General features: G+C 39.5%; 1 protein-coding gene and 2 non-coding genes across 3 annotated transcripts; 2 read left to right on the top strand and 1 right to left on the bottom strand.

The window, feature by feature from the left end:
• Positions 1–220: 220 nt before the first annotated feature.
• ccdc3b (coiled-coil domain containing 3b) lies at positions 221–9,600 on the bottom strand. Its single transcript, XM_069715336.1, has 3 exons — positions 8,921–9,600; positions 4,937–5,111; positions 221–1,708 (listed from the first exon to the last, which is right to left on the bottom strand). The coding sequence occupies exons 1-3, from the start codon at positions 9,280–9,282 to the stop codon at positions 1,415–1,417; spliced, it is 831 nt and encodes a 276-aa protein (XP_069571437.1). The 5' UTR covers positions 9,283–9,600; the 3' UTR covers positions 221–1,414.
• A 521-nt stretch (positions 9,601–10,121) lies between these two features.
• On the top strand, positions 10,122–10,194 carry trnar-acg (transfer RNA arginine (anticodon ACG)). The gene has a single exon. It is a non-coding gene; the product is annotated as a tRNA-Arg (tRNA).
• A 503-nt stretch (positions 10,195–10,697) lies between these two features.
• Positions 10,698–10,770, top strand: trnar-acg (transfer RNA arginine (anticodon ACG)). The gene has a single exon. It is a non-coding gene; the product is annotated as a tRNA-Arg (tRNA).
• The last annotated feature ends 3,349 nt before the right edge of the window (positions 10,771–14,119 follow it).

Raw genomic sequence — 14,119 nt, 5'->3', positions numbered from 1 at the left:
GTTTGATTTATATGTTGAGAGTTTCATGAATTTAAATGCAGTGATGCACAACAGGAACTGTTCTGTTACTTAAACAGGGCTACAATCTGTGGCTGTATTACTTTTAAAGGTAGTTTTTGCATATTTCACCAAAAGGGTGCATACAATGTAAATGTGCATGTTGTGAAAATGAAATTAACTGTGACAAAAATAAAAACAAAGCTATTGTAAAAAGTTAATTAATTTAATAATAATTAAAAAAAAAGCTGACGTAACTATTACAACAATGATTATGCTCATGGTAAAGCAAGCCAGATGTTTATAGTTCAGAGACAGAGAAATACAAACAAAAGCAAATACAGAATATATAATATATAATATAAGCAACCTTCCATTTCTGACACAGAAAAAGCCAATCCTGTACCATGTCAGGCTCACTGGCCAGACTGAATGGGTGCTCAGCACCCTGTTTTCAAATATAAAAATGACACTTTGATTCACCACAAATCATTTGAACAAAGGAAAATGTGACGTGTGGTCTGCTTCTTTGTAACTAAACTCTCATATACACGGTAAAAGTCGTATGTATTTCCACTAGCTCACAGCCTTTCACACCCAGTATTATTGAGCATCCAAATTTAACCCACACTTTTTTTTAAAAGACTTCAACAAATAAAGTACTTTATTTCATACCTTTCAATTAATAAAATATGTTGTGCCTCATTTACTTTGTAAATTATATGCAATTAGAATTGAAATGTGACCTAAAGTCCAAATTTGGAATACCAAAAGATGACATTTGATTTAAAACATTTTTGCAATATCATTTCAGAAGTAAGAATTGTAAGTAATTCTAATATTATTTATGCAATGCATGATGTGTCCAGCACAGAAAAGCAATTTATCAGAAAATGACATCCAATTTCCAATGTCTTAACATTATCTACTTGTTGTTCCAACAGTGCATCCACCAGGTATAAACTATGAGCTTCTTAATGTTTGGAAAATGTTTGTGCTGCCACTGAAATACACAAACTAAAGTTGGGGGCTACAGGTCAGGGAAGAGCAACAGTTATTCAGAAAGAATAATCACTGAAACAATAGTTACCTTGCTGATTACAGTGTCAATGGCACAGATCAACTGAACCACGAACAACAATGCAATGTATTTTGTTGGATCAACAAAACATAAATCGCTGTGAGGGGTAAAGTCTCAATTACGCTCCTTAATAATATTTAGGTTGCAGAAATGGGGACTATAATAAAACTACAATAAACATCCATCTTTTACTCTTAATTGATCTGAGTTGGTTGTTTTTGCTGTTGCGGTCACCTCACCCACATGTTCACTCACTATCCTTTCAGCTTGATCTGCCACTGATACTTCATATGGAGCAAAATTTGGTTTACTATGAACATAGGGGACAAAAAACATTTAGTTTTTTAGCTTCTTGGAGAGCACTTTTTTTAGTGGTTGGTTCTTTTGCTCCTGCGTCGTGTCCTGATCAGGGTGAGTTTGGGGCGTCTTCGACTCGTAGAGCTGCTTGAGGCTGAGGGTCTGTTGCTCCTTCATCGTTTCTCGCTGGGCCTGGCGCAGCAGACGTTTCATGGTCTTCACCTTTTCCCTCAGGTGGCCATTGGCTTTCTCCAGGGAACGCACCTTCTGGGAGAGAGTCCTCACCCTCTCTTCCTCCTCAAACAGAGCCTTCTGCACTGTGGAGCACAACAACTGTGAAGAGAAGTAGAAAAGATATGTTTATTATAGCCAGCTATTACAGTGAATTAATTTGTAATATCTGGAAAAGCACAAGGAGCATTTGATTAAGTGCACTTTAGGCAAACCCAGCCAGTATCAGCTTATATTCTGCAAAATTTCCCACAAAGTTTTACCTTCCACTGCCACTGAGTGAACTCATATTTGGAGTTTTGTCCCATTACAGCTCATACTAAATACTGGTGTCAGGTTTAATATATTTTTGTTACATTTATGAAGTAACACCTGGCAGATCTGCTGTTTTTGATACTGGATTTCCTTTGGATAAGTCAGATGAGAGAACGCTTCTGGCTTGCTTTTTAGGGTGACAACCAGTGCCAACAACTCGAGTCTTCCAGCATATCCCACTGTTTATGAATGAATGAGCAGAAAAAAAATACTTTTTTCTGGATACTTGTAGTTTAAAAAGAAAGAAAAGGGCATGAAAATGTGTCCTCTTGCGGTGGAACAGTCTGGTTGTACTATACGGTGTATCCTGCTCTTTATGTAACAGCCAATTTATTGAACCCAAAAACAACACAACAGGGTAGGTCCAGTCTGAGGTGAGCAAAATGGTTACACAACCTACTCTCCCTATTTCAGTGAGACACTGCTGTCAGACGAAACCCGACATGCCTGCAAACCTGTGACAGACAATCCAAAGGCCTGGACCTTTCCCAGGTAAAAAAAAAAAAAAAAAAAAAAAGAGCTCCAGATGCCTCTGACTGCATGCCTGTCTGCCTGAGTGTGGATTTCCTCAGCAGCCCCTAATGCTTCCACATGGGCTGGCGTGAAACACTGATGTAAATTCTCTGCCATCAGATAACAACCGCTGAGGGTTTTGAGGAAATGTTAAAAATGTGCTGTCGGCTGCTGGCCCACATCACTGGTTTGTACGTTACTTGTTGTAATATTAGCTGTGGATTTTTCCCATGTGCTCTTACTTATGTTCCAAAGGGATTTCTGTGGAAGTATGAAACTTTATAATGCAAAGAATCAAGTTTAGAAGCAGGACGAAAAAAAGGTTTAGCGGAGCAGAAGGTGTAAACATCTGTGCAACATCATTGTTTTGTACCCCGTGGTAAGACTTTCACATAAACACAGATTCAGTTAGTGGCAGACTGAATATAGTTAACAGCTGTCAGATCCACTGAACTGAGATGGGCACCCAAGATTGACTGATTGACAGCAGCTGAATAAAAATATTCTGCCCTTGTTATGCCTCTGTGCTGGCGACAGTCATGGCCAGAGAGATTACGTTTTTCTGTTATCCATCTGTACATGGTCTCAAGGATGAACGCATTAGTTATTTGGGGTCAAAGGTCAAGCTTACTGTTACCTCATATCAACCTCTTCTTTTGAACACAATATCTTGGAACATCTTGAGGGACCTTCTTCAGATTTGATTGAATTATAGTGGATAATCTGAACACAGTATTAGACTGAAAGATGAGCTGATTAGAGTTTGGTGGTCGAAAGTCAAGGTCAGTATGATCTCATGTCTTCGACCTTTTGACCACCAAAGTCTAATCGGTTCATCCTTGAGTACAAGAGAACATTTGTGCCAAATTTGAAGAAATTCCCTCAAGGCATTCTTGAGCTATTGCATTCACGAGACAGGGACAGCTTGAGGTCATTGTGATCTTGTCCTTTGACCTTCAAAAGTGAACGTTTGTGTCAAATGTGAACACATTTTCTCAAGGTATGTATGGACGGTTGGACAACCCAAAAACCCGATGCAGTACGGCTTAGGAATAAAAATTGTTCTGATAGAGATGAATATCACAAGCGAACTCATAAAGACTTGCAAGAGAAAATTTGCACGTCTGTTCCAAAGACCGTTCCTGCCTGCTAAATGCCTCCATCTTTCATACTCCTGAACCCAATTTTTGACAGGCCCCAATATGCAGTCTTCTGGCACCCCCTCAGTACCCAGTTGGACTTGTGATTTATCTGATTGTAAGTGTCTGATTTCTGATCTGAATCTGATGTAATGCAGCATTAAACTATTCTTGTGTCCTCACCGTCTCAGAGGAGGCTGTTTGAAGCCTGTCTGAGGAAAAACAGACGAGTATCAGAATAGAGCTTGTAGCCCATCAAAGCTAACATCTCTGCATTAGTTAGAAACATAAAACTGTGGGAAAAACAGTGATTGTTAAAATAATGTTTTTATTACTAATACAGTTTGGCGTTAAATCTTAAAATCACTTCATGCCATTTGATTTACTACGGTTGACACTGGATTATATGGTGTGTATTGTATTGCGTGTTGTGATCTGATGGGAGTTTTGGTCAGTTGTCCAAACAACGGTTGCTCAGTACCAGTAAAAACAGAGTCTGTTTTTATTTTGCTAAGAGGAAATCTAATCACGAGAATGATGTAAGAAAGCGGCACCGATATCTAAAGGTCGCTCTGTAATTATAATCACAGGCCTGGCCCAAATGTTTGCTGTTAATGGAAATACAAAACCATGTTTTCATTCTCTTCAACCGTGGTGGATTTTTTTTTTTTTTTGCTTTTATAAGTAGTTAGAAAATTATTGGAAACAGACAGAAGAAGACTGACCTAAATCAGGGGGATTGTGCCAAAGGTTTAAATTCATTAAGGGAGATAAAGCAGCGGTGAGTGGCTGGAAATTATTTATATACTGACACATGAACTGTTAGACAAACTGCAGGAAAGTTTACAAAGTCAAGGAGCGCCAGGTGCTCCAGTGATCTTTAGGTATAAATGAGCTTTTGTCAGTTAAACGCGAACAGCAGAGGTGTGAAATGGAGATCGAGCTTATTGGTTCAAGCCATCCTAAAATCTGACGGCATCATTGTGAGAGTCATAAGAGTACTGACCTTTAGATACTCTGACATTGTTAAATTATTAATCTACATGGCAGTGTGTGTAATCCAGGGGCTATTTTGTGATTAAGATTTATAATTTACTTTTATGATGCATCAACTTTCCCTGGTTTTACTTTAGTTGGTCATTGTGTTATTTTCCTTTAAAAAGGGAGTTGTTTTTTGGGCCAATCCTCGAGAAATGTGCTTGTGGTTTCCAATGCATTTCCTTTGCCAGCTATTTCACAGCTGAAACCAACAGGATGTAATACTGAAACCTCTTTGTGTGAACGACAATGCTTTTGGTTATAAATCAAATGTTTAATCAGCAGTAGATCAAGTCCATGTTGGTGGTTGTGAGTGGCTACGTACCCGGCTGTCCTCCTGTGCCTCCCACTCTGGGCTGAAGCTGTGGACCTGAGTTCCAGGTGTGCAGTTGGAAAACTGAAAGAGGCTAGAAAACATGCGGTGGTTGTCTGCGGTGTCAGGGAAGATGGCGTCCTGGAAGTTCACTCCATGGGGAACAATGTTGTAGTTCTCATCCATCCTGCACGGCAGAAATGGCGAAAGATTCCGTTGATACAGTGGCGAGCAAAGGCAGAATATGGACCTTTGGTAAAAAGTTGCACTTGTGTGAAAACAAATATGCAGACGCAGAAGGAAAGGGTCCATTGAAATTGAAGCAAATGGACCTTCTTATAGGTATTTAACCCAAACAGTTTAACTGAGCATTTAATGATTTAAACAGTACCTCTATATAAAGACACAGGTCATTAGTAAAAGTTGGAACATTTTTGGAGAATGCAAAATTGTTTACAGACTTTGCTCTATTTTTATGCAAATTCGAGCATTATGTGAGTGACTCAAACCAGCAAATTACAGGCCAAAGCGATTTACGGTGCGTGTTTCATATCATCAGGAAATCTTAAAGGAGCCAGTTTCCATAGCCTACATCTGGATTCCATCTCGTACCCCTCGAGGGACATCAAAAGTCTGGCTGTCCCTTCCAGACTGTGTGTGTGTTGTATACGGGCCTATATGCTGAAAGAGCAAGAAGAAAGCTGATGTTTTGCTTCAGCAGAAGATGTCAAAGGTCAGATGTAATCACGGTGACCAGGAGGGACGAAGGATTGTGCATCCAGAGGAACTCGTTTGGGCTCTGCAATTGCAGAAAAAATACCTTAAACGACCAAAATCATATTGAATGCAACAATTGAAATCCTTCTCTACACTTTTTATATATTGGTACATGGCGCACAGCACAAAATCTGCGCAAGCACACATTCTTTAAAAAGTTCATTTTAAGTGCAAATTAATACACAGGTTTCCTCCCTTTTATGGTTCAGTTGCTCTCCTTTGACAGAGAATGTAAAAATCTTGAAGGAGTGAAATATCGGCTGAAGATTTTACAGCGTACACATGGCTGAAGCCGAACACTCAATCTGTCTCATTTAACGGTCCTGAGGGAGATTCTCCGTTGAATTTTTTCCATGTTAGGTTGTGATTTGTCCTGTCCTGGGAGGGTACTCATGATTGATTGAAAATACTATTTTGGTCTGCAACTACATTTTTGGGAAAATGAACATCCTCTGGAGACTGCGATAAGACGCTTTAAGTTGCTAATACAGCCTCTGGGACTTGGTGTTGCAGAGCGGTCACGACCAACGCTGCTTTGAAATTTTAAACTGATCTGGTTTAGGTTCATGATGAGGAGACTCACGTTCGCTTGAAGGGCACAGAGCAGGACATGAAAACACAATTTGTTAAGCCACATCTCAATTCTTTAAACCAACTGACGTAACGCTCCATGAATCTTTGTGTGCTGTGGCACCAATTACTTCATTGGGTAAAAGCAAACAGCATTTTATTTGTGAAAATTACTGAAAAGCAGCACATTACATCGACATTGATTGTGAGACTTATTTACAAGGTCCTATTCTAGTAGCTCAATAGAAAGAATAGTTCAAAAATGAACACATTTGCTTTGATGGATGAGAAACGTAGTTGCAAGTTAGCGCAGCAATTCTAAAGCTCACTAATTAAAACTTGATTTCTTGTTCAGCCAGTATTTCAACCAGATGCAGGAAATCTCTGCAACTTCAGGAAGATACTGCTGCAACGAAGAAGTAGTCTGGCACTTTACTTCCTCTTGAACCACAGTTGATGATTTTAGACCTTGCTGTTTTTTATGGATTGAAGAAATACGTTAATCATTTAGCTGCAGGGCTGCTGATGGACTAACTCGTCATTTGGACAGAACCAGGCTAGTCTTCCCCCTTTTTTTCTCTTTCAGTTTTTATGCTAAGCTAAGCTAACCAACTGCTCGCTAAAGCCTACACTTAAAAGACATACAAGTTGTATGATTTACGATTGACGAGGAAGAATTTAGATGTATATCATGAACTATGGCTTGGCCATCCTTTGGCCACTGAGACGAAGCAGAAACAAGTTTTGAAAAGACATTGAAAGATTACCATTTCAGTTTATATGCCGTTAGTTTTGGCAAACAGTTCAGCATGAACTGGGTATTCAGAGCAGACTGAAACAGACCTTTTCTTTCCAAAGGAATTATCAGCACTTACGTTATTTGAAACGCTGGCCACGTTTAATATGATCAGCCGACGTTATGATATAAAATATATGAAAGGAAAATACAGAAAAGCAAGTAAAGTCATCTTTCAACAAAACTGCTATGGTCTCTGTTGTAATAAAAAAGTAGTTTAAGCACTGTTTGACAATTTTTGACAAATACTTGGTTGGCAATACAGAATAATAAAACTCCCAAGAATTAACATCGTTAAATACCCATTTGAGCTATGTTTTCTTTTCTACATGCTTACCGTATATCCTTCATGGGCTAATGTCTTTTACAAAGGAAAATGTGGGGAAACTATTTTTGAGGGGGTTTCACTTCATTATCGCAACGACCATTATTTTGGTTTACTGGAGTAATCACTGCTTCTTAATTATCTTCAGGTCGACAAAGTCATCTTTGGAGGTGAGATGGACTCAGACTGGTACAGTCCTATTAAAATCTTTTGGCCATCATCACTCAACAATACAGAATCGCACATGGAAGTGTGATTTTTTTCATATACGATGTGTAACATATGATATAAGAATACTATTGTTGTTGGCTCTGCTGCAGACCCTCATGTGGGTCAGCCAAACATTAAAGTTGAGGAATGCTTTTCAGTGCCCCTCTCTGAATATCTTAACTCTTCATCTGTTTGAGGGCAGAATGTGAGAGATATTTATTGGTCAGGCCTGTTAGCACACGTTCCCCTCATCAAATGGCATACTGGTGTATTCCAGCAGGACAAAAGGTGGTCCCACCATGTGCTGATAACTCTCCCCAGTGAAAATTCTTTGTAGGTTTACCTTCAAGCTGTTGGGAAATGTCTGGCCCTGTAATTATGCTGGCTGGAATGCAATAGACGTTTCCTGAGTAACAGTGTTGTTTCTGTCCAACACAAGACACTTAAGAATGAAGCTGCCACATACTTTTTGGAAATTTGAGTGGAAAGTTTGGCTGCTCATTAAATGCGTTTTTAACCTGAAATCAGAATGGTGTCACATGGACGGATACCGACTGAAAGAGACGAGGATAGATACCAGTCATCTGTCTCTGAGTCAGGTACAGGGTGGTTTGGCTTTAAAAACTACTAAGCAATCGTTAACAATTGTCTTTCTAGAGATTTCCCAAAGGTTAACCGGTCTATTTATGGGATTACAATCGCTATAATTCTCACCAATAAACTGCACCTTTCTCTTAAATATTTGTCTCAGGTGTCAAAGAGGTCCTCAGCTCATGGTGGACAGCTGGTCAAGCCAGCACTGGTATTATGTAATTCGAGCAGAGAGACAAACTGCACATCCCTATCAATCAGCTAATCATCTTCTTATTTAACTCCACCTGGATGTTAAAAAGTCAGCACAATATTTTTTTAAGATCCTGAAAGAGGATCTACGTCACATTTCCAGTTTGGATGGATAAGGTGTGTCGAACTGAACTACAGCATTTAGACTAAACATTTTAATTGTACAGGAGCGATTTAGGCATCTGGACTAGAGGGTGCAAGTCGGTCATCCATGTCATGTCGTTTTTCAGACAGTCACAAAGTTTTAAAACTTTCAAACAGAGTGCACCATCTGTACTCCAAAAAAAATGTGTTGCCTTCGTAAATAGGGATGGGGTAAAAGTCAATTCATTATACAGCATAAACAGTGTAAATTAACACGTTTTCTTTTGTCAGACTGATGCATAGATGTCACGCCATGTGGGCCTGTAAAACTTCATGCATCTTTACAAAAAATCTGTTATTAGACTCGATAGTGGAGATGTGTGCTGTTTACCGGAGAAAGAAGTAGTAGTTGTTGTTATTGGTGACGCTGTAGGAGAAGCAGGGGAAGTAACCCAGGCCAGTGACATTAAACCTGGAGCCGGCGGGCACCTCCAGCATGCTGCCCCACGCCTGGTCGCACAGCAGCTCGATCTCGGCGGAGTAGAGCAGGTCGGTGTCGTGCTGATACGGCAGGTAGTTGTACACGCTGTACGACTCCTTGTGCAGAGCCAACACCTTGGCAAAGACAATGATCTCCGCCAGCTCGGCACGGCACGCTTCTGTCTGCGGTCTCCAGTCGTGGGGTAGCTGACACCCCCAGATCCCATCAGGACCACCAGCAGCGGCCAGAAGAAACGTCAAAATAATCCACATGGTGTGACAGCGAGGAGACGACTGTGGGTCAGTGAGGCGCACCAAGGCGCACAGTGTTGGTGATGGATGAATTCACACACACACACACACACACACACACATACACACACACACACCCACACACACACACACACGCACACAAAAAAACAACTTCCAGGTTCTCACTACATGCGCATACTTCTAACAATGCTGACTGAAATAATACATAAGCACACAGTGAGTCCGTTCAGATAAAAGTTATTTACAACAAAATCCCCGGTTAGTCCCGTCTCTGCAGTCCTGCCACCTCCTCCAGCCACAATCCCCTCCAAGCGGATCAGCCCATTCACACCAGCATCCCCTGCACAAACTGTGCGTCTCACCTTGATGAGAACAGGAGGAGCAACAAAACAGCGTGCTTTCAGACCTGCATGTGATATGTCCAAAGTAGGCCCACAACTTCCTGCAAAAATGCAATAAATCCTCCCAGGTTGTTCGATTATGTGGTATTTAATGTATAAAATAAATTCGTCGTGAAGGCACTAAATCAATCAATAAAAGGTTATGGTTGGAGTTCAAATTTAGTACAGATCAGTGGCGCCCTCTAATGGACATCTCCAGGCACACAAAGGCGGTAGCTGAAGACTTTTCATCATAACGCAGCAGAGGCTAATTAAAAGTATATTCACAACTCCACAAGGAGCTGTCGCCCTGTATCGAGGTGTCGCTCAGACATTAAAGGCTGAAATGTTTTAAAATAAAAGTCTTCAAGAACAACTGACAAGCTAAACCCAGTACCTCCGGCAGCGTGTTCCTGCCAGACAAAACAGATTGATTAATCACTACCGAAGGTAGCCATCGGGCCAGTGGCGCAATGGATAACGCGTCTGACTACGGATCAGAAGATTCTAGGTTCGACTCCTGGCTGGCTCGGAAGTTTTTTTCAATGTTAGTTAGCTTTATATATAAAATGTAAAGGATTAGAATTTGCCATAATTCATTATTATCATTATTTTTGTGAAATATATCAAATTTATCGTAGCATATAGCCCACCAGTTTACCATTTGTCTGCAGAGTTTATGAGGTTATTTAAAATAACCTGAAATCAACAGGTTTATTACAATCCGACAGACAATCCTTAAAAGAAACAATATATCTTACAATAACTGTTGTTTGTGTAATACAATACCATAGGTAAATGATACATTATCACAAGTATTATGGCTAAAAATCGCATGGCTGTGGCCTGTAGTGTACCAGAGAGATCCCACGCAGAAACAGCAGTCGGTGTCATGATTTTGCCTAATTCAGTTTGGCTGAGCGCGCAACCTCAGGCGTAGCAGTTCTGCGGCACCGTTGAAAGACCCCTGGCAGTCTGTGCGGAGGGGCTACAGTAGATCGGCTGGATGGTCACTGGTATAGTGGATCGCCGGAAGGGCCAGTGGCGCAATGGATAACGCGTCTGACTACGGATCAGAAGATTCTAGGTTCGACTCCTGGCTGGCTCGACTTTTCGTCGTCGCACCTGAAAATGGTCATTCTATCTGAATGTAATAAACAACTCAAATGTTACATAGTAAATGCATTGAAAGCAATCAAATGAATAAATGTGCCGAAAATCGTGAGCTCTCGTGGAATATAGCAATGATCAGTGGCATTACTTTACACGCTGTAAAGTTGCTCTCTCACGGGTGATCTGTTTACTTCGAAACAAATTGTTGAGTTGTATTTTTCTCACAATCCTTAAAGCTCTAATTAAACTAGCATTTATTGTCTTTCTGCGTTTACAGGACAGAATATGACTGAACCATTTGTCTTGGTGTGAAATATAGCTAGAAACTAGATACAATTTTAGTCATTCACTGAAACTTTATGTAAGATTGAATACGTATAATAATCTCATGGTGGCTTGAGACGAAGAGATCCCATGCAGTCATACATGTATCCTCTAGGTGGCAGCATAATCACGCCTCAATGTTATGAGGTCTCAATTATTGAGATGCATTACTGCTAGTTACCTAAAATGCACATTTCATCTTTATCTTTTCAAATCATGAATACAGATTTCACCCAAGGAATTTGTGCTTCAGTTTTTTGCTCATCAAATCTGTTTCTGTACAGCCATAATCATAATGAATTCACACTACAACACAAACCAATTCATGTGACATCAAAAAAAAGACAGGTGTTTGTCCCGATTGACTGTAACTAGAGCATTATTGTGGTTTTAGTATTTAAAGCTCCATGACTTAAGAATTTTCCATTAATTCCCACTGTGGCAGTTACAGTTTTTCTGTATTTTCTGGACACCGTCAGTGAGTCAGACAATCCCACTGCAAGAAAAAGTTACTTTTGACAAGACATACTAAGTTTGTACCTGTTTTTTGGGACTTTCATTAAGTTTTAAGCTATTCTGATGACAGCACAGTACTCATAGTTCTGAAATGTTCCCTCCCTGCTGCTCGGTACAAATCCACCTGATGCCTGTTGTTCCAGTGGGAGTACACTGCTGGGACAGTGGTGGGCGTGGGGATTTCTCAGGTGACAAAGTGCCAGCCACTGAAAAGGGGCACAATAATCAAGTGCGTGACAGATGAAGAGTCTGTAAGAGAACATGGCTGCAAAACTGCTCACTGTGATGCTCATGATGATCTACATCTGTGAAGGAGGTGAGATTTTTTTTTTATGACACAACATAAATGATATGAATCTCTTTGCTATCTTCCAGGCTAAATTAATGCTTCTGTGTCACTTGTTTTTTTTTTTTTTTTTTGGTAGCCCTGCTGAGAAAATCAGCAGCATCTGACTTTCTGCACAGAATCAGAGAGGAGCGTGAATCGGAGTGTTTTGCTGGAGGCTGCAGCACAGAGAGCAGCGAGGCTGGAGAGCTCATAGAAGATAATCAAGGATATGTAAGTAAACAACAAAATATACTTGAAAACAGATCTCACAGTTACAGTTTCATATGTATATCCTCTAAACCAGAAACTATTGTGTACATGCAACACTGCAACTCGCAGAAACCAGACCATGTCTTTCTTACGATTTTAACTGCTTCACTGATAATAGATTATCACATTGACACATTCTGAACTAACTATGAAATTAATCAATTAATCTTGATATTACCATTTAGAATATATCAGAGTGTGGTCAAACTAAAACATCCTCAAATTCCTCTCTGCAGTTTTGAAAAGCAAGTGTAAATGTCAGCAGGAAGGTGTCAATTTAAAGTGGGCCATGTACCTCTTTGGGCAGCTCTGTTTCTGCACAGACTGAGATTCAACCTACTTGAAACCAAACAACATGAACCAAAACCACGTCCAGAAACTTGGCTTAAGAGTTGAGAGGCACTCCTCTGTTTACCAGGGATAAGGAGTAACTTACCATCACTGTATTTCTACATTCCAGGCTTGCAATCTGAGGACAGTGAAGCCCATTAACGTTGACTTTGCTACTTAGTGCACCTGCTGCACATATCAGATGACTGGTTTGAAAGCCTGCAGTATGAATGGGATGGTTTCTGTTATGTTGTGCAGCTAAGTGTATTACGTTTTGTTGTTTTGGTTAAAGCCATGACGTAAAGTATTTTAATATTAAACAGAGACCTCCAGTGAAAAACCAGGACATACTGTAGTGTATTATGCACAGAGTGTGGTTAAGTACATAACAACTCATTTACAGGAGAGGTCCAGCCTGCTGTATGATGGAGTGGCTGCCCAGAAGGAAAAAAACTATGTAAGTTGTTTGGTGTTAAATTGTAACTTTATCATGCTATTAAATAAATGAATGTGATTAATAATGTTATATTCACCAAAAAAAAAAATTGTGAGCACTTTTTGTGTCATAACAGAACCCTGAAGGGGAAGCTGTGGTGGAAGAAGGATCTGGGATGTAGCCAACACAGAGAGCACAAGATGAGGACGTTGTTATTGAGTAAAAGGAGACTTGGATTTCCCAAAAGCGTCCTGGTACCAAGAGTAACTTTCTTTTAATGCATTTTGTAGGAGAAAAAACTAAATTACAACAAATACATTATTATCAATATAAACAAATAGCTAAGATGAACATTTATAAAATGAAGAAGGTAATTTGGCTCGAGGATGAATTTAGAATCAAAATTTACTTTTAAGTAAAAATATTAAGAACCTTGATCAAAAAGCATTTTTCATTTGTTAGCTACAATTGATATCGTAAGTGTGTTACTAAGTTGGGAGAGAGTGGAATTGAGAAAAGCTTGTTGACCTGTTTCAGTTTATATATTTAACCTCATATCTTGTGTAATTTTCTTAAGATGTTCAAAAAGTACATTAATAGTTCATATACAGATTAAGATAAATCTATTAACTGCAAGCTTTCCTTACTTCTTTTTTATGAACATTTTAATGAAAGTATATACATTTTTGCTCACTTTGTCTAATTTTGAATTGCAGATACAGATATATGAAAACCATATCATACTCATGAAACCATGACTTACCTTACTTACATTAAAAAAAAAAATTAAAAAAAAAGATAGCACAGTTCATGTCCTTACTTATAGCCTGCAGCATTTCATTTGTATTTGTTAAATGTGTATGTTCTCGGAAACAAATGACATCATTGTCCTCTGTTTCTTTTTGTGAATATGCATTCAATAAACAAATATGGTCTGGCTGTTTTTGTTTGTTTTTCTCTACATTCAATAAATTAATCATTCGTGCCTATGCTCTGCACGGCATTGAATAATGACAGTCAGTTTTTTTCAGTCGTGGTTTTGAAGAATGTGTGGGGGGATTTTGAAAATGGGTTTTGCTTCCCAATGTCACATGCTGATCACGGGCAATCAAATTGTCGCTTTCTTCTCGCACATCTACA

The sequence above is a fragment of the Brachyistius frenatus genome, unplaced genomic scaffold, assembly GCF_029030835.1.
Source record: "Brachyistius frenatus isolate BFR_SWC_R1_liver_20210118 unplaced genomic scaffold, ASM2903083v1 Contig_4, whole genome shotgun sequence".
Taxonomy (NCBI): Eukaryota; Metazoa; Chordata; class Actinopteri; family Embiotocidae; genus Brachyistius; species Brachyistius frenatus.
The sequence above is the reverse complement of the archived record's forward strand: the minus strand, read 5'-3'. Positions and strand labels throughout refer to the sequence as shown.